Source organism: Dendropsophus ebraccatus, chromosome 5 (genome assembly GCF_027789765.1).
Source record: "Dendropsophus ebraccatus isolate aDenEbr1 chromosome 5, aDenEbr1.pat, whole genome shotgun sequence".
NCBI classification, from domain to species: Eukaryota; Metazoa; Chordata; class Amphibia; order Anura; family Hylidae; genus Dendropsophus; species Dendropsophus ebraccatus.
The window spans coordinates 139,699,978-139,724,433 of record NC_091458.1 but is presented as its reverse complement, the minus strand read 5'-3'; the positions used below and the strand labels follow the sequence as shown (position 1 = coordinate 139,724,433).

The window sequence follows — 24,456 nt, the reverse complement described above, 5'->3', positions numbered from 1 at the left end:
GGCTACGCCATTTACTCAATTCCCATTAAAGTCAATCGGAGTTGTGCAAATTGTGTAACTTTCCCGATTCGGCTTCCGACCACCTTCGCTGGCTTCAAACAGGGGGCCAGGGAGTCCTTGATCTGAAGATAAGTGTGGGTCCCAGAGTTGGAACCTGCATCATGTTAAATGCCACAAGTTTTCCACATGACTATACCTCTTTAAAAAAAAAAGACAAAAAATACCCTAATACAGGTCTGTCAACAGAAAAAGTGGAAAAAGTTCTAAAACTTGGAAGGGGAGGTAAAAAACAAAAAAACTATATACAGAGGATAGTAATAGAGGATAGTTTGCAGGCGATCATGCAAGAAGATATTGTAACTAAAATAGGGACAGCCTCCCTAGGTCTCCGATTTAACTCCTGCCTGTATCGGGGGGTGTGTGTGTGTGTGGGGGGGGGGGAGGCTGTATTTTTAAGTAACCATAATAAAAACTATATATATTTTAGTTTGCCGCCAAAAATGACTGTACCATTCTATATGCATACCTCCCAAGTGTCCCCCTTTTGGAGGGACAGTCCTTACTTTGTCCCTCTGTCCCTCTTTGCCCCTTGCATGTCCCTAGAAATGAGATTTGCATTAATATGCTTTCTATGTCACTGTAGAAAGTGTTTGGTTTCTTACTGTATAATTGACACAAACTTGCATAATATTCCATCATGTGGGGCAGGTTGTATCCTAGTTTGCCCCTTTCAAACATCATCTCACACATGCAGACTCATTGATTTCTATGGCCCCATACACGCATCTGTAGGTGTTACAGATCCGTTTTGTGGACATGATCCGTGCTATAAGAAAACGAATAAGCCATTGTGCGTCCGTGTCACCTATTTGAATCAGTGGGTCCTTGTAAATGCGGAGAGTTACCAAAACACATGTGTGGATGGATCCTTTAATTAAAAAGTATAGAGATGTGTGTAACATTTTCCTAGACTGAACTAGCTGACAGTCAGTTTTACAGCAATGCTCAGAGAATGTCTAAAAAAAAGGCCTGTACCTTTAATTTTAGCACGGAAAAAAAGGGCAAGCGCAAAAAAAATAGTGCAGATGATAAATGTGCCCTGTTATGTTTTACATGGTGTAAAGAGGTATACAGATAAACAGAGTTAGGCCTCACGTACACGTTTCGTGCGCGGTCTGTATATACAGATGGTGTCAGTACAGTACCGGGAAGATTTAAAGGGAAGCTGATAAATCTCTGATGTTTCCATGCTAAAGAGTCGAGTCACCGCCCACTGGACACCTTAGAACAGATTAAGGACCATGTTACACGTTATACTGTATATTTCCCCATAAAGATATATATCAATCTGCTCAGCTCTTCCTGCTCTATAACATGATGGCAATAGCCTAGATAGCATTGTCTTGGTGACAGGTTGCCTTTAAACTGTTTTGGAGCTTCCTGCTCCATAATGATACATGATGCCTGGAGTTCTAATAATCTGTTCCACTGCCCGCATATATGTACCGTGCACAGAACGTTTGCGTGAGGCCTTAACTGGAGACAATTATGCAACTTTATTTATAACTCTAAGCTTGAACAGGTTTGTACATGAACTTCTCAGTAACTTGTATGTGACTTCACCTCTCCTGCCCTTTCTGATTTCTGGCATCCTGGAGATGGTGAGACATCATGCCATATACCATCTGTACATGCCGTCATTACTTTCCCTCTTTTGAGCTACTTTGAACTAGTCAAGAATAAGATGTCTATGTTTATATAGGCCATGCATATTATTGTCAGAATGAACAGCTACTCCCCCCACACCACCACCAAAAAATAAAGTGTAACAAAATAAATTAAAGGTAGGTGATATCACGGGGCCCGAATCAACATGTAGTATGTAATGTCATACAGTATGGGTCTGAAATAACATTTTCACAAAATAAGGCTGGGTTCACACTGCGTTTTTGCAGTCTGTTTTTTCATCCATTTTATGCAAAACAATGACGAAAAACTGGCGCATTGTGTGCATCTGTTTTTCTGTTGTCTTCCATTATTAAAAAAAAGCATAAAAAAACGGAACACAACGCATCCTTTTTTTTTTACTGTACACAAAAACGCGGTTACATTTTTGTGTACGTTAACAAAAAAGGGATTTGCTTTGAGGTGTTTTTTGATTTTTTTTTTTTAAAGGGAAGTCAATAAAAAAAAAAAAAAACAGATCAAAACGGATGCACACAAATGCATCTTTTTTTTTTTTATCCGTTTTTCATCCGTTCTTTGCATAAAACGGATTAAAAAAATATATATCTTAATGGTCCATACTGTATATTATAAGTTCTACATGGGACCCTAAGTAACTTTTCTCTTCCGCACTAACTTCAGAACCTGGAAGTAAATTAAAAGAAAAAAAAAAAAAAAAAAAAAAAAAAAAAAAAGCTTGATAGATGACTTCAATACAATTTTCATCCCAGCAGAAATTCCCATGTGAAGCCTTGTGAGGTGATTGATAGGAAAGGGGCTGGAGTGGAGCACTGTACTGAAGGACTAATTATACTGTAAATCATGCAAATGTGGACATGTGTGAACAAAAGTTGTTTGTGGGGTTTTGTCTCCTTATTTCAATGAGAGGGTCAGCTTTTTTCATGACATTCGCTCGCTCTGGTAATTACCTGCTCATTAAGATTATTGCAAAGATCAGAATACAGAAAGGGCCTGTAAAGATGTAGCACAGCTTTACGATTACAATAAATTATGAAATTCTCCGAGAGTTTAATGATTTGTGTTGACAGCGTCTGACAGCTTCATGTTTAGTTGTGCTTTGTGGATGACTTGGAACCCAAAAGCTACAGAATACAGAATGAATACAGGAAAGTTTATATTGTTTAGGCTGAGTTCACACTACGCTTTTGCACTGTTTTTTTTTTTTTGTAAAAAAAAAAGGATGAAAAACGGATGTATTTGTGTGCATCCATTGCGATCCATTTTTCTATTATAAAAAAAAAAACTGATCAAAATGCATGTTTTTTATTTGTACGCACACAAAAAGATTGTAGCCCATGTTTTAGTGTAGGTTAAAAAACAGATGAGTTTTGATCAGTTTTTTGACTTTTTTTTTTATAGTGGAAAATCGGATGAAAATGGATGCACACAAATACATCAGTTTTTCATCCTTTTTTTTTTTGCATAAAACGGATGAAAAAAAGAAAACGGGCTGCAAAAACGCATCCTTACATTTTATACATATGGGGGAGATTTATCAAACAAGTAGAAGTTCCTTAGTTCTGAACAACCGAACTTCCATGCTCATCTGAACAACAGATAAATAAAAGCGTTACTATATTTTAACCCCTTACATTTCAGGACAAAGCTGATTATAAATCTGACTAATAGTCTTACATTATATGGTCATAACGTTGTAATGCTTTAACATATCCATGTGGTTTTGTAGCACACTGCACTTTATATTAGTGTTACATTTTGGTGGATACATTCAGCAATTATTTGTGTAAATTAGCTTAAGGGGTACTCAGAAAACACCTCATTTTTGTTGTTGTACGCCACCTCACAAAAGGCCCCATTATGGAAACTACACCCCTTAAGGTATGCTCAAACAATGTTTTATTTTTTAAAAGAACGGATGCTGTTTTCAATTAAAACAGTGGCCGTTCTTTTAAGCCTGGGTGGTATTGGATCACATTAAGGCAATGCTGCCGTTACATGCAAATGCCATATCAACAGACGTTGCTCGGTGCGGCCGTGCAAGAAAACAAGCATGTCAATTAATAATGGCCGCTATGTCACCTGGGAAGTCCGCTCAGCCAGTCGGTGGCCGAGGTGGGGCCCCACTACAGCCGCTGACTGGCTGAGTAGACCTCATACGTCACAACCTGGGTCCCCGCTCAGACCAGGAAGCAGGCGGGGACCAAAGTACCGGAGCATCAGGGTGCTTTATTTTGCCTTATCTGAGAGCAGAATATGATAGAGGGAATGAGGCTGAGCTGTTGTTTATATATTAGGTGTAAAAACATATAATCAAAAAGGATCATTGGCAGAATAAGGGCCCTATTCCACCGGACGATTATCGTTTGCATAATCGTTAGCGATGAACGATCTCAAACGACCGCTATTGCGAAAGACCTGAAAACGTTCAGTCATTTCCATGGAACGATAATCGTTACTTATGATCATAATTGCGATAGTTTTTTCTTCGCTATTTATTCGCTATTGCGTTTGTATCTATTGCGAACGATGTCTTATTCAATGCGAATGATTTGCGAGCGTTTTGCGAACGAGCAACGATAAAACTAGGTCCAGGTCTTATAAAGCGATCAACGATTTCTCGTTCGGTCGTTAATCGTTAACTGCATTTCAACCGAACGATTATCGTTTAGATTCGAACGATTTAACGATAATCTGAACGATAATAGTCCGGTGGAATAGGGTCCTAAGGCTACCAGTGTAGGATTGCCCCCAGCCCAGCACCTGCAGACTGATACTGTGGCCAGAGATATACTGTGCTCCAGAGATGTACTGTGCCCTGGAGACATACAGTACCCCAGAGATATACAGTACCCCAGAGATATACTGTGTCCCAGAGATATACTGTGCCCCATAGATATACTGTGCCCCAGAGATATACTGTGCCCCAGAGATATATATACTGTGCCCCAGAGAAATACTGTGCCCCAGAGATATATATATACTGTACCCCAGAGATATACTGTGCCCCAGAGATATATATACTGTGCCCCAGAGATATACTGTGCCCCATAGATATACTGTGCCCCAGAGATATACTGTGCCCCAGAGATATATATACTGTACCCCAGAGATATATATTACCCCAGAGATAAACTGTACCCCAGAGATATACTGTGCCCCAGAGATATACTGCCATTATACTGTGTTCTAGAGGTGCCTATAGAGAGATATATGATAGAGATATGGGGGAGATTTATACTGGTTTAAAGTAGAACTGGCTCAGTTGCCCCTAGCACATACCTCCCAACTTTTGCAAAGAGCAAAGAGGGACATGTGCGCCGCGGTCCCCATAGCCACGCCCCCATAGCAACCCTCCATAGCCACGCCCCCATAGCAACCCTCCATAGCCATGCCCCCATAGCAACCCTCCATAGCCACTCCCCTACAGTCACCACATGCTGATGACTGAATAGTGCCCTATACAGTATCCAAACCCGCCAAAAATGCCCTATATAGTATCCAATCCCCATTATAGTGCCCCACATAGTAGCCAATGCCCCCATATAGTGACCAACATAGTATCCAATCCTCCACATAGTGCCCCACATAGTGTCCAATCCCCCACATAGTGCCCCACATAGTATCCAATCCCCCATATAGTGCCCCACATAGAATCCAATCCCCACATAGTGCCCCACATAGTATCCAATGCCCCCATATAGAGCCCCACATAGTAGCCTATGCCCCCATATAGTGCCCCACATAGTAGCCAATGCCCCCATATAGTGCCCCACATAGTAGCCAATCCCCATATAGTACCCCACATAGTAGCCAATCCCCCCATATAGTGCCCCACATAGTAGCCAATCCCCCCATATAGTGCCCACATAGTAGCCAATCCCCATATAGTACCCCACATAGTAGCCAATCCCCCCATATAGTGCCCCACATAGTAGCCAATCCCCATATAGTACCCCACATAGTAGCCAATCCCCCCATATAGTGTCCACATAGTAGCCAATCCCCATATAGTGCCCCACATAGTAGCCAATCCCCCATATAGTGCCCCACATAATATCCAATCCCCTCATATAGTGCCCCACATAGTAGCCAATCCCCATATAGTGCCCCACATAGTAGCCAATGCCCCCATATAGTGCCCCACATATTATCCAATCCCCCATATAGTGCCCCACATAGTAGCCAATCCCCCATATAGTGCCCACATAGTAGCCAATCCCCCCATATAGTGCCCCACATAGTAGCCAATCCCCCATATATGCCCACATAGTAGCCAATCCCCCCATATATGCCCACATAGTAGCCAATGCCCCCATATAGTGCCCCACATAGTAGCCAATCCCCATATAGTGCCCCACATAGTAGCCAATCCCCATATAGTGCCCCACATAGTAGCCAATCCCCATATAGTGCCCCACATAGTAGCCAATTCCTCTATATAGTGCCCCACATAGTAGCCAATCCCCCATAGAGTGCCCCACATAGTAGCCAATCCCCCATATATGCCCCACATAGTAGCCAATGCCCACCTATATGCCCCACATAGTAGCCAATCCCCCATATAGTGCCCCACATAGTAGCCAATCCCCCATATATGCCCCACATAGTAGCCAATCCCCCATATAGTGCCCCACATAGTAGCCAATCCCCCATATATGCCCCACATAGTAGCCAATCCCCATATAGTGCCCCACATAGTAGCCAATCCCTCTATATAGTGCCCCACATAGTAGCCAATCCCCCATAGAGTGTCCCACATAGTAGCCAATCCCCCATATATGCCCCACATAGTAGCCAAATCCCTCATATATGCCCCACATAGTAGCCAATGCCCCCATATATGCCCCACATAGTAGCCAATCCCCCATATAGTGCCCCACATAGTAGCCAATCCCCCATATATGCCCCACATAGTAGCCAATACCCCCCATTTGTGTGGCCCCAGCGGAAAAAACAATAAACCAGTAACTCACCTGTCCGCCGGTCCCAGCAGCTCCTCTCCCGGCAGAGCGCGCACTCCCGTCATGCTCCGGGGCGGTCAGCGGGTTACAGAGTCACTGACTGTACCGGAAGTGATTCATGAAGGAGGCTGCAGGTCACTTCCGGCACAGTCAGTGTCTGTATACCCCGCTGCCCGCCCCGGAGGATGACGGGAGTGCGGGCTCTGCCGGGAGAGGAGCTGCTAGGACCGGTGGACAGGTGAGTTACTGGTTTATTGTTTTTTTCGCTGGGGCCACATATAATGCGGGACACTGGGTGCCGTTCCGGGACCGCGGGACAGCACGCCGAAAACGGGACTGTCCAGCGAAATCCGGGACGGTTGGGAGGTATGCCCTAGCAACCAATCAGATTCCACCTTTCATTCCTCCCAGACTCTTTGAAAAATAAAAGGTGGAATCTGAGCCGGGCCCTGAGTTTCCTGAGGTGTTTTAGCAGCTTGAGCAGCAGCATGGGGCATCTTATCAGCCTGTAGTCCTGCCTGAGGTTGCTGAGGAGTCTCTGCAGCTCATAATGCAGTTTTCCTCATGGCCATGTGAGATTTCCTGCCAAACAGGAGTGGTGTATACCTGCTTTTTGTAGTGGCTGGCTATATTGATCCCCAATGGTCGGTGAAGGGTCCCTTGGGCTCTTATCACGGTGGTCCAGAGTGGGAAGTTGACCCATCCGGACTGTTGGTACCGCCACCCACAGAAAGGGGAAAATGACCCAAGGATGGTGTAACCGGTGTGTGTAGGTGCTGGGGCAATGATCACTGAATCCCAGTAGAATAAATAAAGTGGTTTTACTGAAAATCTCTTGCAATACAGAGTAGCTGTTCAACAGGTGACTTCTATAATACAGACTTGAGCTCACTGAATTTGTGCTGAGAGATACTTAAGCGCTGAGGTAGAGCAGCAGTGTTGGTTTGGTTTAGTGTTGAGAGGAGTAGAAGAGTTTAGAGGAGGTGAGAGGAATTTGTTGGGAGAGCCCGAACCCAAAGTAGTAATGTGCTCTGCCAGAACTTGAGAGAAGGAATACTTGAAGAAGAATACTTGAGAATAAGATACTTGTGCCCATGTTTCGACCTTACTGTCGCTAGAACCACCTTCTGCCCTGCAGTATCGGGATACCCATCCTATGAGGGTGACACAAGCCTTAGTCTTGGTTACCTGAGAGTTGCCAAATGTCTGAAATTATCTGGTATCACCTGCGCTTCGAGATAGAGTACATAGACATTTATACGGTTGCTTTGCTCTATCCACGTCAGTTTCTCTGTCTAGGATACCGCCCTGCTCTGTTAAGAGAGGTTTTCGGCGTGAACAGGGATGATCTCTGACTTGTCCCCTTTTAGTTGCTTAGCACTGCTCAGCACTGTAGGTATAGCTTGTTGAAAGAAAGTCTCTGTGTTCTCCATACACGTGTGTCTGTCCACTACAACAGCTAGACTGTCCTGGACAGGGAACCATTTTTATGGGTGTGTGTGGTGTCCCACCACGGGTGGTACTAGTATGTTACACCCCTTACAAAAGCCTGTACTTCAAGTAACTGTGGTAATGAAGTAGTACCTATGTTTTGCCACAAGATGTCATTATTGTATGTAATTGTACTTGTATTTTGCATAGCTGCAGGTTACTAAAAGGTTATTGTTTGTTGTAATCTGTACACCAATGAGGACCTTCTCTTCTTCTCTACCTATCTCTAAGCTCCTTTCTTTCTATGCTCTCTTCTCCACCACTCACAGGTGACATTACACCTCCTGCAGAAAGTTGTCACATAGGGAGAGGAAGTATACACCTACTCTTAGTCAGTCTTAGTCTGGTTGTTGAGCAGAGAAGAAAAGAAGCTGGTCCCTGCTGTGGTCCAGCTGGGTCTTGGCTTTGCCAGGTCCCCACTCCAGAACATGTCCAAACAATAAGTCAGTGTCCGTGGTGCGGTCTGGTCGGTGGTAGTAAACAGGCGCACATGGGAGACGCAGACACCAGTTTCTTGAAAGCAGCATTTCTACACACTATGCAGTGTTAAGCTACTCAAGGAGAGGACAAGTAAGAGAAACCCCAACCCACGCCGAGAACTAAAAGTGTAAAAGTGCAGGACAGTATCCTGATAACAAGAGGGACTGATCCGGATAGAGCAAAGTTGCTAGAAGCCTATGTACTTTATCTCGCAGCACAGGTGTAACCAGGAAACCTTGGACACTCTGCTCAACCCAGATAACAAGGTCTGGGGCTTGTGTCACCCTCATAGGACAGGTCACCCCACACTGGTGGGCAAAAGGTGGTATAGTGACAAAAGTCGAAAACACAGGCACAAGTAAACTTCTATTTTCAAGTCTTCAGTATTCTACTACTTCTTCTTCTAAAGTTTTGGCAGAGCACACTACTACTTGGGTTGGGACTCATGACCTACTCCTCTCTCTACTACTCGTAACCTGCAGCACAAACTCCTCTCAACTATTCTGGACCCCCCCCCCCCCCCACACACACACACACACCTACTCCTCTCTACTACTCTGAACCTGCAGTATTAACTCCTCTTTACAGCTCGAGTCACTCAGCACTCTCAGTACTCAGTACTCTCCTCTCAACTATTCTCAGCTCTATTACTCTGAAGGTTCTCAGTACAGCTTCTGTCTTGTCAGGTCTACAGTCTGCTATCAGCTATATTGTATAAAGTATTCTCTCAGTAAAGAAAATCTATTTATGCTAACTGCACGCTGTCATTATTACTCAGGCACCTACACAGTAGATACCACATCCTTGGGTCATCTCTCCTTTCTGTGGGTGGCGGTACCGATAGTCCGGTTGGGTCGCAACTCCACTCCGGACCACTGTGATAAATACCCAAGGGACCCCCTCACAGCTCGGCAGGTCACCGACCACAGGGGTAATGGTGCTTTTAGACGGAACGATTATCGTTCGAATTTGCGCGATAACGATCGGATTCGAACGATAATCGTACGCGTAAAAGCTGCAAACGATCAAACGACGAACGAGAAATGTTTCATTTTGATCTTTTAACATGTTCTTAAATTGCCATTAGTCGTTCGCAAAAAAATCGCAGATCATTCCGTGTAAACAGTCGTTCACAGATTTAAGCTATGTGTGAGATAGGCATAAGCGATCGCAAAACGATCACAAAATGATTTTTCTGTACGATGTATCGTTCCGTTTAAACGCTGATCGTTATAAAAAAACACATCGTTCATACAAAATAGTTAATCGTGTGATCGGGCGAATTATTGCTCCGTCTAAAAGCACCATAAGAGTATAGCTCGCCATTCTAAAATAAAAGCAGGTGTTCCCCAATACCTGTGTGCCCACCTGGCGTAACGACAATATACCATCTGGCTGAGCTATATCTCGACCAACCACCACAGTATCGGCATCACACAGTACCATCTGGCAAGTGACTGGTTTAGCCTCACAAAAGTGCACCACATGTGGCCTCCTTGTGAGCTCCCGCCAGGCCTGGCTGTCATATCTGTGACTGTGATGCTTTGGATCTGCACATTCATGTCTCTATAGCTCCGGCTGAGGTTAATCCTCTCACCTGTGCATTACTGGGGAGCTGCAGCTCTAATGATATCACCTGTGTGTCCAGTGTGCTGGAGATCCTCCCATTCATACCTATGGGGCACCCTTCCCCACCCCCCTCTTCTCCTGTACATCTGGAAAGGATGGGACCTTTGCGCTAACCTTCCCGGGCACGCAATGTATCTGCGGGCCAAATTTGGGGTCAAATGGCTCAGGCGTTTCCTCATCTCAAACTATGTTATTGAAATAAAAGGCGCCCTCAGTGGTGGGTATACCCAATAATATATAATGTCACTGTCTATAATTTATCATGTGTCCTTGAATATCAATTACAGCTGACAACGACGCCTCCTGCTGGTCACAAGTTGCCTTATTGTCTGCTGAGGCAATAATAATCGTATACTTAACTTCTAAGGCATGTAATTTGCACACTTTTGATAAAATTGCACCAAATTTACTATATGTCCTATAATACAGGAAGGAAATACTATGAAGGTAGCACTCTTTTTTAGGGTCGGCATAATGATATAAATTGTGTTACAATGTTAAGGATACAAATAAGGATGAACAGTGTTGTGGTTTATGTGCATCTTCACTTTCTGTTATTGGCTATTAGAACAGAAGATGAACTGAAGGGAACACCTAAGATTACTGCTGCTCCATATAATCCAGATAGTGGTGGCCAGTGCCATCTTCTCCTGTACTCCTAGGGCTATGCTGCCATCTGCTGGATGTTTATGGTTATGCTGCCATCTGCTGGATGTTTATGGCTATGCTGCCATCTGCTGGATGTTTATGGTTATGCTGCCATCTGCTGGATGTTTATGGTTATGCTGCCATCTGCTGGATGTTTATGGTTATGCTGCCATCTGCTGGACGTTATGAAACATTTGGAAAACCAGCAGTATTCATTACATCTAGTGTAAACTGTACTGTACAGTATAGTCACACATCTTATTTTACACATTCCTATACTTAAAGGGTTACTCACATTTTGTAAATGCCAAGTTTTTCCTGCAGACATCTCCTGTTATGCTCAGCCAATCCCGGCTGAGCAGCTGATGACGCTGGAGGGGGGCCGGCACGAGGGAGGGCTGTAGCAGTCAGTGATGTGATCGTCCCAAGATGGGGGCCGGGATCGACAGTGATTTTGTGAGTATACTGTATCACACTTTCGGGTCAACGGTCAGGGGGTGGAAACATGGGGAAGGGGGCCATTCACATAAATAACACACATTCCAATGTTGTATAACTTTGTAATGTGTGTTATTTAGTGAAAAAAGGTTTTATACCGCACTACCCCTTTAAACATTCACTGGATCAACAAGGGTCCCGGAGATCAGATCCCCGCTAATCATAAAGTTATGGCATAACCTCGAAATATAGACAAAGACAAAATGGTAATTGGCGCCATGCACTGAAGAAGTTGGAAGTCACCCAGGGAGTCCTGGAAAACATGTATATTGCCTTTGGTCTATGGCTGTATTCATGTGTTCCAGACAGCCTTAGGGCTACATCCAACTTCTTCAGCCACTGGCAATCAAATGGCGCACGTTCAGGTTCAGCACGCTCACGGTTCGCTCATCTCTAATGTTCATACAATAGAGACCCATCAACTTGCACTCTGTGATGTCTAAATATATATAATCCTATGAAGAGAAAGACATGGCAGCAAATCCACATGCTATACACCAATCCTCTTCTTCTCAGCACAATCACAACTAACATCAGGAGTTAGTATATTGGTTCAAAGCCCGCACACAACTTCATGGTTTCTTATTTGTGTGGGTCCCTAACCTAAATGGAGTAGCGTTGGGCAGTGACCACCATCGTCAAACCAATGCCCATAGAGGAAATGACCCATTGGTCTGACAAACCCAATTCCACAAGACTAAGCCCCTTGCTCTGGGTCACCCCCCGCCCCCCAGACTCTACACTGCAGCAATGACCACCGCATAGCACCACACCAGTGTGAACAGATGGATAAGCTCATCTTATACTCCCAGCCAACTGAGTGAGGAGAGCTAGGTACAGACCCTGGGGGGCACTCACACGTTCCGTGCACAGTCCGTAAATATGGAAGATGTGCTACAGAAATCTCCATTCTCCCACTACTTATGAGCTTCTGTATGTCCTGCAGGAAGTGGTGTATTTTCTCCAGTCTGACACAGTGCTCTCTGCTGCCACCTCTGTCCATGTCAGGAACTGTCCAGAGCAGCAGCAAATCCCCATAGAAAACCTCTCCTGCTCTCCAGACTGGAAAGAATAGAGGGTAGAGTTAAATATATTAGTTCTATTAAAAGGCATTAAGCGGATCGTATGGCAAGCTGTTATGAAACATCCAGCAGCAGGTAGAGCCGACATAAAATGAAGATGTCATCTTATCAGCTATTTACCTGTCAATTTCATAGAGAAATGGCTGCAGGAAGCTTTTCATTAAGATCTGCTGCAGCCTTGACTCTATGTGCCCTGAATGCAGAAAAACCTCCAAGTCGATTTGAATTCTCCTCATTGCGAGCAGCGGTTTAGTTTGTGCGATGAGGATCTTCACATGATTCCATAGCTTCTCTTCATATAACGATAGAGAGGTCTCATTGGCTTATAACAGGCTATAGATTTCATATTTTTTCTTTGCAAATGCTGATGGATAGTTTAGCTCCATGCAGACCAAAGTGACAATATACTGTACAAATATATAAACTTGCAACCTAATTCTAATGGCAACTGAATTGTATTTCTGATTGTCTAATTCTATATGTACATGTAAGGATGGGTCATTGGTGTCACCAGTGCAAGAACTAAATTACAGCAGAGTATTGTCCTCTTTAATAGAGATGATTGAACCAGGACTGTAAAGTCTAGGTCCGTGGCTGAATCTTCATATTCAGGTCCAGCGTTCTGACCGGAATTTGCTGGAGTTACACTCTGGCTGCCAGGGGGTTAAGTTGGAAGGAACGGACCCGGCACATCAAGTGCTGCGTGCCGGGTCTGCTGATGATAGAAGACCGGTGCCTGGGAGTATGATTACTTTCCCCATCTCAGTCTGGTCCCCAGGGGGTTAAGTAAAGATGCTAAGCATCTCCACTTGACCACCTAGGGACCAGACTGAGGGAGTGGGGAAGCAATCATACTCACCCTCCCAGGCACCAGTCTACTACATCAACAGACCCGGCACGCAGCACTTGATGTGCTGGGTCTGCTCCTGCAGTGTCTGCTCAGCCCATCAGAGACGGGTCAAAAAACAGTCAGACCCACATTGAAGTTTCCCTCCAGCAGCAGCTGAAATTACAGGTCGAGTTATACTTTGAGTCACCGTTGCCCCTAAATATTTTTTACCCGGTGTAGTTATGGGCAGAAAAGGTTTCTATCTGGCCAAGTGTGGCAGAGTTCACTCTGACCCTGCTGCCCTAGCCAGCCAGCAGTGTGGCATCTGAGAGGGTATTCAGTGGGACAGGAGCCATTGGGAAACCTAGGAGGATGTCTTACCCCAGTGTGAAGAGGCCCCGCTAGCATCAATGCCCTTGGCTGGTGGCGCCTTGATGCTCTAGGCCACGCCAGTTTGACTGCCCAACCTGCCATGTTCAGAAAAGTAGTTTTTCTTCTAAATACCGCCAGAGGAAGACAGGCCGAGTCACGAAACGACATGGCGTAAGGAGCCTTACAACTCGGTGCCAGTACAGAGTGGCTTTAATGAAACTGAGCTGGAAAAACCCCATCCAAACTAAGGAGAAGAGTGATACTGTCTCTGGAAGAACGTGACCATGTTTTTTCTAATCCTGGACAACCCATTTAAGTGTAACATTATACATATTTACAGGAAACGGGCAAAAATAATAATGAATAATATAAAAAATATAAAAAAAATAATGAGCATAAGAGCACAACATGATAGTAACCATTTTTATTTATACATATACATACTTATACATTTATAAAAACAACAACAACAAAGGTCTGCTGGCTGTCGCTCAATGCACTAGGAACGGCAGCAGCAGGCTGCCACTCTCTTCAATGAGCCATCTTTAGATTGTCTAGGCCACCCGCCCCTCCCCGCTTGATGTCTGTTCATGTAATAGCACAGGCAGCGACCGGGACAGGTCAGCGCCCAGTTCCTCTTCACATCAGGCCATGTAATACGGCCCTAAGACTTCATTTTCTATGGTTCATATTTTTCTATGGTACTTAAATAAGGGTGAACCAGCCATATTTATTTAAAGTGACTCTGTACCTACAATCCGCCCCCCCCCCCCCTCCCCAAACCGTTTGTACCTTCGGATAGCTGCTTTTAATCCAAGATCTGTCCTGGGGTCCATTCGGCAGGTGATGCAGCTATTGTCCTAAAAACAACTTTAAACTGGCAGCCCCGTGCCCAACGGCCGGGGCTTAGATTGTGTATGCATTAGGCTGGCACAACATTTCTGTCCCTCCTCCCTGCCCTACTCATCATTAGGAATGCTCCAGGCAGATTGTCTCCTATTCCTCACCTGTGTAAGCACAGCACATGGGCTGGATGGTTAAGGCACCTGTGCAATGTTTAGACAGGAGAAAATGTTCCAGTGGCATTCCTAATGATGAAGAGGGGTGGTGCAAAGTTAAGGCACAGATACTCCCGTTGGGCACAGGGCTGCAATTGTTTTTTTAGGACAATAACTGCATCACCTGCCGAACGGACCCTAGGACAGATCTTGGATTGAAAGCAGCTATCTGCAGGTAAAAGTGGTTTGGGGGGGGGGGGGTCAGATTGTGGGTACAGAGTTGCTTTAATTTAGCTAGAATATAGCCATGTTCCCACTACAACGGACTGAATTTATGTTCACAATCATTAATTCCAGCCATTCTTTTACAACAATGCCCATGGTTTAGCGTTAACTAACGCCCGGTCACTAAAGAGCGGCCATTGCTAATATGTAGTGGGAAAATAGCTAAAATATCTCAGCCCTAACCTTCTGACATACCTGACAGCTATACCATAGAGATTTGAAGAATAAAACTGCTCCTGCTTTATAAAACTATACATTTATTAGATCCATAATGCCCTGTAATTTTTCAGCGCTGTCATTTATTATATACAATATACTACTATAAATAGCCAATATACAAATAAATTGCACCTAAACAGTAGAGCTATATCTTCCCTCATCTTTACCAGACGCAATGTTTTAGAAGTTCAAACCTTCTTTAATCCCCTAAAATAATATAATTGATATTAATTTAGGAGATTAAGCAGTTGTGTACAGTTAGTTTTCAGTTTGTTAGCTTAGCATAGATGCGATCCCCGTGTATGCTGTTAGATTTCTACCCCACCAGCTTGTTTTGTGTATATTTACTTATCGCAGCATGTTTTCGTTCCAACGTTTCAGTTTTAGTTTCCAACAGCAACATTGTAAGGAAAACATTCTGTCATAACCAATCAATAAGAGGTTTAGTAAAATGAATTTAACCAATCAATGAACAGTGTGAACGATTAATATCTACAAAAGTTGGTTAGTTTGGGAGTCAAATTTTTTGCAAAATTTTAAACGACTCTTGAGTCGGGAAGTTCGGTTCCCTCATCTCTAATATCTGGTGATCTTGGTGCATTAACAATTTTATTATGGGTGAAAACTATTTTCATTAGTGAAAAATATACTTGGATAGATTTCTATTAATGTGGGGCGCCGACTTCTTAAAAGCGAGTCCATATGGTGCCGGATTCTAAGCTGACACAGCTGGTCGCCCTCCATTTACATACCTGGAAAACACATAGAAGTGCAGCAAGTCAGAGAGTAGGTCTACAGCATTTAAAAGGAGATTTAAAGGGGTTATCCAGCGCTACAAAAACATGGGCACTTTCTTCCAGAGACAGCCCCACTCTTGTCTCCAGCTTGGGCGGGGTTTTGCTGCTCAGTTCCATTGAAGTGAATGGAGCTTAATTGCAAATCACACCTGAACTGGAGACAAGAGTGGTGCTGTCTCTGAAAGAAAGTGACCATGTTTTTGTAGCACTGGATAACCCCTTTAACCCCTTCTTTATTTCCTCTAATTTTGCATGTCTTAGGCTGGGTTCACACTGTGTTTTTGCAGTCCATTTAACATATATATTTTTTTTATGAAGAAAAAGAAAAAAGGATGAAAAAAATCAATGCAAAAAAACAGATGCAATTGTGTGCATTATAAATAAAAAAAACTGATTAAAATAGATGTGTCTTCTTTCTTTTTTTTTAACATATACAAAAAACATGGTTGACCATGCGTACAATAAAAATAACCATTTCAAAACCGATATGTTAAATGGACTGGAAAAACGCAGTGTGAACCCAGCCTTACTTGCTGTAAAGCATGTTACTAAATGCTGTTAAGAAAAGCCCAGGCAACATGGCCGCCCCCATAACAATAAAAAAAGGGGGAAATAAAAAAAGAAAATTAGTCAGAAAATAGAAATGGATTGGATTAAAAGAACAAATTTTAGTGTCTGATTCTAATCAGTAAAAGAAAATGTAGGTGACATGATCCCATTAAGTAAAGCAAAAGTGTGAAATAAAACACAATTTAAAAAAAAAAAAATCACCCCATCACACACACACAAAAATAAAAGAAAAATAACAACAACAAAAAAAAAACAACAAAAAAACAGCCCACACCCGGTTTTGTCTCACAAGAAATATAAGAAAGCTATAGATTTAAGGGATGTGGCGTAGTTTTTTTTTTTTAGGATAATAGTTACTACTGTGTCAAAGTGAAAACACTTAAAAAAAAATAAATCACTAATTGTAGTGCAGTGACCGAAAGATTACACATATTATATTATTTTCTGTGAGTTAAAGCTTTCATGACATAATATATACTTACTAGTTACTGAGATGTGCATTGAATCCTTCAGCACGTTTGCGTCTTGGCATTCAGACTTTTCATACATATCTTGCCTCAAAATTCCCTCCACAAGCTCCGGACTGAATAGATATTTCGTAGAGGGGCGGGCAAAGTCCAGATGAATGACCGCCGACTTATCATCATCGCTGAAAGAGGAAAAAAACAACAAAACACTTTCCTGAACTGTTTAAAAAAATGTTGTTATCAAACAATAGACTTAGGTTTAGAATAGACCCAATGCTTGAACTGAGAATCTAGAGGCTGCAAACAATGTGCAACTTCTTAAAGGGGTACGCCAGGTGGGAGGCGTTTTTTGAGTATCGCTCCAATGATGACGCCTGCATTATGCAGCTCTGGACCCCCGTTGCTCAAGTCTTGAAGGGAACTTGAGATGTGATGTGTCAGGCCTGCTCAGCCATTCAGCAGCAGAAGTGGGACCCCACTAAAGTCGCTAAATCGCTGAGAGGGCCCTTACCAGTCGCAGAGCTGGTGATGTGGCAATGTGGGGGTACTGGGACAGGTAAGTATTGATTCTTTATTATGTTTCCGCACACCCCTGCCTGCAGTGTATTTTTTGTTTTGGTCGGAGTTCTCCTTTAACTCCTTCTTATATGTTATTACAGTGGTGCCTTGGATTCCGAGCATAATTGGTTCCAGAACGGTGCTTGTAATCCAAATCCACTCTTAAACCAAAGCAAATTTTCCCATAAGAAATTATAGAAATGCAGACAATTGGTTCCACACCCCAAAATAATGATTTATTATTCTGAATAACATGTAGGACAGATGAAACAAACATTCAGAAACGGCAGAATATGTGATATTATAAGTTACTGTACAGTAATGGAGAGGATGGGAAACACAAGGGGGGACAGAGACTGCAGGGAGTATGAAGGAATGAGCAGGACAGATGTGGGCACATACATGCAGCGCTCTCTGTCTGGGGAGAGAGAGGTTACAGCTATGGAGAGATTACCTCCACAGTCCTGTCCCCTGATGTAAGCCCCAGCCTGAAGTGGATCTGCTATGATTTGGAAGGTGAGTGAGACTTCCTGGGTAAGAGTACAGTGCCGTAGACCCCGCTATGAAGACCATACCCCTACCCCACTCGCGCTCCCACCCAGGACAGGGAGCTCTTAAACCAAAGCAATGCTCTTAAACCAAGTCACAATTTTGAAAAACTGTGAGCTCTTAAACCAAGTTACTCTTAAACCAAGGTACCACTGTACATGTTATTATTCTTTATTATGAGCCCGCACCCCCATGCCTGCAGTATATTTTTAGTTGTTGAAGGAGTCCTCCTTTAATTCCTTCTTATATGTTATTACATTCTTACTTAGCTCTTTCTGCATTTATAATAGGGGTAAAATCAACTTACGCTGAATTATAATCAACTTTGGCAGCAATGAAGAAGTTTTTCAGAAATGGAGACATTGAATATACACTCGTTATCTGTAAAATAAAGTCAGAAAATGTTTAGTTACATATAATTCCAAGAGGCAGAATATCTAAGACCACCTTGTATGAAGACACAATGGGGGAGATTTATCAAACTGGTGTCAAGTAGAATTGGCCCAGTTGCCCCTAGCAACCAATCAGATTCCACTTTTCATTCCTCCCAGATTCTTTAAAAACTAAAGGTGGAATCTGATTGGTTGCTAGGGGCAACTGAGACAATTCTACTTTACAGTTTGATAAATCTCCCCAATGTGCATTATGGGTAGAGCTCATATAGAATGGGGATAGAAATTGCTATTGTCCTGAGAATCCAGAAAACATGCAGCTTTCATATCTGCCATGCATACTATAAAGATGTAAAGGGGTAGTGCGGCGTTAAACTTTTCTGTGAATCTAGCACCACATGACAAAGCTATATAACTTTATCATGTGGTGCTATTACATGTTTTGTCAGCTTCCACCCATTCTTGTTCCGTGGAAGTTCATTACTTATAGATTTTGTGTCATTGAGTCATTAAATGGCGTTTAAGGGGGTGGAAGGCCATCCGTCCCCTGTTCAGCTAACCTCTAGCTCGGCTCTCCCTTACTTTCAGGTTCCAGTAAAATGAATGGGAGAGAAAAGGCTACCAGTGCACACGTGCATCGGCAGCCTTTTAATTGGCTGGATCACATCACATGGCTTCCAGCTTGCTCAGCCAATCAGGGACGAGCAAGCTGGAAGGTCAGGCTCGCCCTCCGCTCTGAAGACACCAACACAAAATGGCGCCAGGAGAAGAGGAAGTGGTTGATAGTTATTAGGTGGCCCGTCATTTATGGTGAGGACAGCGTTCCTCACCCACCATGAACCACTGGACCTTATGGCATACAGGTAAGTCATGGGGTTAAGACTGTCTTTGTTTTTTACATATTTATTATTTTGGCACAAATCACTTAAAGGGGTTCTCCGGCATTACAAAAACATGGCCACTTTCTTCCAGAGATAGCACCACTCTTGTCTCCTGGTTGAGAGCAGGTTTTAGGGCCAGTATTGAGGCTGGGAGCCTCTGTTTATTGAGGGTGGGAGCCTCTGATTATTAAGGCCGGGAGCCTCTGATTATTAAGGCCGGGAGCCTCTGATTATTAAGGCCGGGAGCCTCTGATTATTAAGGCCGGGAGCCTCTGATTATTAAGGCCGGGAGCCTCTGATTATTAAGGCCGGGAGCCTCTGATTATTAAGGCCGGGAGCCTCTGATTGAGGGTGGGAGCCTCTGATTATTGAGGCCTGCCTTACAATGAATATATCTGTTACACTCAGTTATATTACATACCCGTTCTTGAAACATTGTTTCATTCTTAATCCAGGAATCCCAGACACACGGGTCTGATACATTCACAAATCCTGTGTAACTGCAGGTGATGTTCGATGATGAACGGTTCATCAAGTTTTGTTCATCTTTATCATAATAAACATCTGTAAAGAAGCGGAGATGATAAGAAACCAGCTCCAGGTTACCTGCTAGGATACAGGATGGCCGGTGTGGGGTCCAATCCACATTTTACAAGAGATTTGTTTAATCAAACGCTGCTTTCAGTTTCTACGGCATCATCATCATCATCATCATCATCCATTGATGCATAAGGGTTTTTTCTTCTTCTATCTGCGGGCTGCACTTAGATGATACCTCTCCCAAGGGCCAGGATATAGAATAGGGGTTGTCCCATCACAGTCAATGGCTGCATATCAGCTGTATACACCAATAATGCCTAATAAATGGAGGTTCAACTTGGAGAATAGGAGTCCCAGTTTAGCACTACAGAGAAAAGGAGATTCCCATCCTGTTCATGGCTATATCCACTATAGACCCATGTCATATGTTATACGGCCATTATGTGTGCTAGAAAATAACAGGGCAGGTCCTAGTACAGACCCGCAACTGCAGCACGGAGCATTATCTATCTATGTAGAGGTCTGTGTATTGCGGACACCTATGGATGCACATTTGTAGTACAGTCCACAATTGCAGGTCTAAGGACGTGTGAATGAGGCCACATCCCAAAACAGATGACAAAATTCACACACTTGTTATGTTCTCAGGGGGGCTGAGCATTTTTGCAAAGCACAGTGGGGGGGATTTATTAAACATGGTGTAAAGTAAAACTGGCGCAGTTGCCCCTAGCAACCAATCAGATTCCACCTTTCATTTTCCAAAGAGTCTTTGAGGCATGAAAGGTGGAATCTGATTGGTTGCTAGGGGCAACTGAGCCAGTTTCACTTTACACCATGTTTGATAAATCTTCCCCAGTATCTATATATTAAAGTCATGGCTTACTTGTTATTAGTTTATGTCACTTACTTGAATAGAGAACAAGGCTGATAATTATTACAACGATGACCATCAAAAATACGAGGCCTATCCATAACTTGGGGTTCCTGGGAATCCGGATCCTGTGTTGCTTCTTTACATTGTTCTAAAACATGAATTAATAATATTAGATTAAAATGCTGAGGATTACAGGAGCGGGCGGGAAGAGAAATCCCATTCACACCCTACACATATAGAAATTTACACAGCAGATTCCTTTTTCCCCATTGAAATCCAAAGTAAAAAAAAATAAAAATAGAAACAACAAATCCATTCAAGTAAAAATGTGCAGTCAGTCTGCGGCTGAGGATTTCCTTGCAGTTTTCTGCCGAAAAGCCGTGGACGTTTTCAGCTGCAAATCTGTTATGTACAAAGATCCCCTTAGGTGATTAGCCGAGATGGGAATACTCCTGTAAAAGGGTCGTTCAAACAAATGTTTCTCTTTCAAATCAACTGGTGCCAGAGATTTGTAATTTATTTCTATAAAAAAAAAAATCCTCTGGTTTTCCAGTACTTATCAGCTGCTGTATGTCCTACAGAAAATTATGGTATTCTCTCCAGTCTGGCACAGCGCCACCTCTGTCCATGTCAGGAACTGTCCAGAGCAGTAGAAAATGCCCATAGAAAACTTCTCCTGCTCTGGACAGTTCCTGACATGGACAGAGGTGGCAGTAGAGAGCACTGTGTCAGACTGCAAAGAATACACCACTTCCTGCAGGACATACAGCAGCTGATAAGTATTGGAAGACTGGAGATTTTTTTAATAGAAGTAAACTAAAAAGTCTCTGGCGCCAGTTCATTTGAAAGAAAAATATTTTTGGCAAAGATCCTCTTTAAGCATAGACAGAGAAGAAAGTTCAAACAAATTCTTCATTTGTATGTGACATTTAGCGTGATATTGTGAACAAATAAAGCTTTCTTCTCTCCGCTGTATCCCAGGCGAGAGCTGAATGAATCATAAGAAATTCTCGCGGATCTGACTTCATAAACAAAGTAATCATATAATGGAAGTGAGAGCCTGAAAACACTACGATACATCTACCCGAACCTTCGACCCTCCAGCTGTTGCAAAACTACAACTCCCATCATGCCTGGACAGCCAAAGGCTGTCCAGGCATGATGGGGATTGTAGTTTTGCAACAGCTGGAGGGTCTAAAGTTCCCCATCCCTGCTTTACTGACTCTTTTACTTTCTGAATGTATCTGCGCCTACTGTGACCAGGCTGTAGAGATTTATATACACACTTGGCTATGGGCAGAGACGCACACAATGTATTTTAGTCTTTATTTCATGTTATCGCCCCACAGATATGAATTTTCTATGTATACACTGTACGCTCACTAGTGTGTGTACAGTCACTAGCAATATTACAAATACAAATCCCTATAATTTTATGTATAGAGAATATCATGCTGTACATAAAAAGGACGCCTTACCGGAGTTTCTACGATAAAAGGTAAGAGCTCCCTGTGATTCTGGTTAGAATCCATGGTGTGATCCAGGAGAGGCACCCTGACTCATAGACACATCCGGTTTCTCTTTGCTGGTTCACAGGTTTTTAAGGAGTGGCCAGAAAGAGAGGTTAGACGAGTCTGAGCACACAGGGCCGGACAGGAATTTCCAGTTTAGCTTCGAAATATAGTAGAGAAGGAGGAAACAAGTCTATACACAAGGTCTATACACAATATATTGATCCAGATCCTGGACTATGTATAGAATATAAGGGCCCCATTACACGGGATGATTATCATGCAAGAAATCGTTATAACGTTTGAATTTAAACGATAATCGTCCTGTGTAAATTGCAGGCAAAAAATCATTTGTGTTTCGTTGATTTAGATCTGACCCTAAAATCATTGTTAATTGTTCGCTGTAATCCCGCATTCGGTCACTAATTGTTCAGTGTAAGGCAGTGTAATGTTCACACAACGTATGAGACCGGCCGTTCCGTGACCCCCGTCATCCCGGCCGGTACTTAAAGGGACTGTACCACCAGGCCCAGGCTGAAGCACTGGAGGCAAGCCGACCCACCCTTAGTGGGAGGAAACCCTAGCCCCTCTATGATAGGGTTCCATTGATTCTAATGGAGTCACGTCATGGAGGGGCTGGGGTTTCTGGGTCGGCCCGCCTCCAGTGCTTCTGCCTGGGCCTTGTGGTACAGTCACTTTAAGTATCAGCCGCAGAGCTCTGATGCGGGCACATCACTGCACGCCCGCATCAGAACCTCCCATAGCACACAATGAAGCAAGCGGCTGGTGCCGCTCGCTTCTCTGTTTGAACTGACAGGGTTTCATTGAATTGCAGCTGCAGAAAACTGACATGTCAGTTATTTGCGGCCCCACACTGAATCCCGTTCGGAGCGTGTATGATGTATATACGGTCCGGCCGGGATCCCATTGAAAAAAAGGCATTGTTCCACCCCGCTAAAAGTACGGCCGTTGTTGCCGATGGCAACAACAGCTGTACTTTTACGTATTGTGAACATAGCCTAAGGGTGCATTTACACAGAAAGATTATCTGACAGATTATCTGCCAAAGATTATCTGCCAAAGCCAGGAATGGATTCGAAAAGAGGAGAAATCTCAGGCTTTCCTTTATGACCTGATCTCTGTTTATAGTCTGTTTCTGGCTGTCTTTGGCAGATAATCTGTCAGATAATCTTTCTGTGTAAAAGGACCCTAATTCCAAATTGTTCCTTCATTTGCTGGGATCAGATGGAGTAAACCATCGTAGTAACAATCATTGTAACGATTGTAACTAACGACTATCGTTCTCTGTTATACGGTTAACGATTTCATGTTAAAGATAAATAATCTTGTTTGCGATCGCTTATCGTTAATCGTTTAAAGTTGCTTTGTCTGCCATTATAATGCTCATTTGCTACCAGATCGGCGTTGGTCCACAGTTACAGTATAGCGGTATTGTTCAGGTCTGGTGTGGCAGTGCTATCCAGTCACCGTATGGCGGTATTGTTCAGGTCTGGTGTGGCAGTGCTATCCAGTCACCGTATGGCGGTATTGTTCAGGTCTAATGTGGCAGTGCTATCCAGTCACAGTATGGTGGTATTGGTCAGGTCTGGTGTGGTGGTGTTACCCAGTCACAGTATTGTGGTATTGGTCAGGTCTGGTATGGCAGTGCTATCCAGTCATGGTATGGCGGTATTGTTCAGGTCTGGTATGGCGGTGTTATCCAGTCACAGTATGGTGGTACTGGTCAGGTCTGGTGTGGCGGTGTTATCCAGTCACAGTATGGCGGTACTGGTCAGGTCTGGTGTGGCGGTGTTATCCAGTCACAGTATGGCGGTATTAGTAAGGTCTGTTGTGGTGATGTTATCCAGTCACAGTGTGGAAGTATTGGTAAAGTCTGGTGTGGTGGTGTTATCCAGTCACAGTATAGTGGTATTGTTCAGGTTTGGAGTGGCGGTGTTATCCAGTCACAGTATGGCGGTGTCGTTCAGGTCTGGTATAGTGGTGTTATCCAGTCACAGTATGGCAGTATTGGTCAGGTCTGGTATGGCGGTGCTATTCAGTCACAGTATGGAGGTATTAGTCAGGTCTGGTATGGCAGTGTTATCCAGTCACAGTATG

At 43.5% G+C, this 24,456-nt stretch overlaps 1 protein-coding gene across 2 annotated transcripts; it reads right to left on the bottom strand.

The window, feature by feature from the left end:
- Nucleotides 1–14,949: 14,949 nt before the first annotated feature.
- Nucleotides 14,950–22,408, bottom strand: C5H3orf52 (chromosome 5 C3orf52 homolog). Of its 2 annotated transcripts, none has more exons than XM_069971474.1 (6): nt 22,306–22,408; nt 20,861–20,975; nt 19,835–20,022; nt 18,448–18,521; nt 17,049–17,215; nt 14,950–15,951 (listed from the first exon to the last, which is right to left on the bottom strand). In XM_069971474.1, the coding sequence occupies exons 1-6, from the start codon at nt 22,357–22,359 to the stop codon at nt 15,944–15,946; spliced, it is 606 nt and encodes a 201-aa protein (XP_069827575.1). In that variant the 5' UTR covers nt 22,360–22,408; the 3' UTR covers nt 14,950–15,943. The 2 variants fall into 2 exon arrangements, with proteins under 2 accessions (XP_069827575.1, XP_069827576.1); XM_069971475.1 differs by having other exon boundaries at nt 19,835–19,977.
- Between the last annotated feature and the right edge of the window lie 2,048 nt (nt 22,409–24,456).

What these genes read in the sequence shown, in the direction of transcription:
- C5H3orf52 (XM_069971474.1), bottom strand. Translation starts at nt 22,359, where the DNA reads ATGGATTCTAACCAGAATCACAGGGAGCTCTTACCTTTTATCGTAGAA. An exon ending in CAGCCTTGTTCTCTATTCAA is followed by an intron (nt 20,023 to 20,860) that starts GTAAGTGACATA and finishes CCTGTATCCTAG; the next exon opens with CAGGTAACCTGGAGCTGGTT. An exon ending in AAACAATGTTTCAAGAACGG is followed by an intron (nt 18,522 to 19,834) that starts GTATGTAATATA and finishes TTTATTTTACAG; the next exon opens with ATAACGAGTGTATATTCAAT.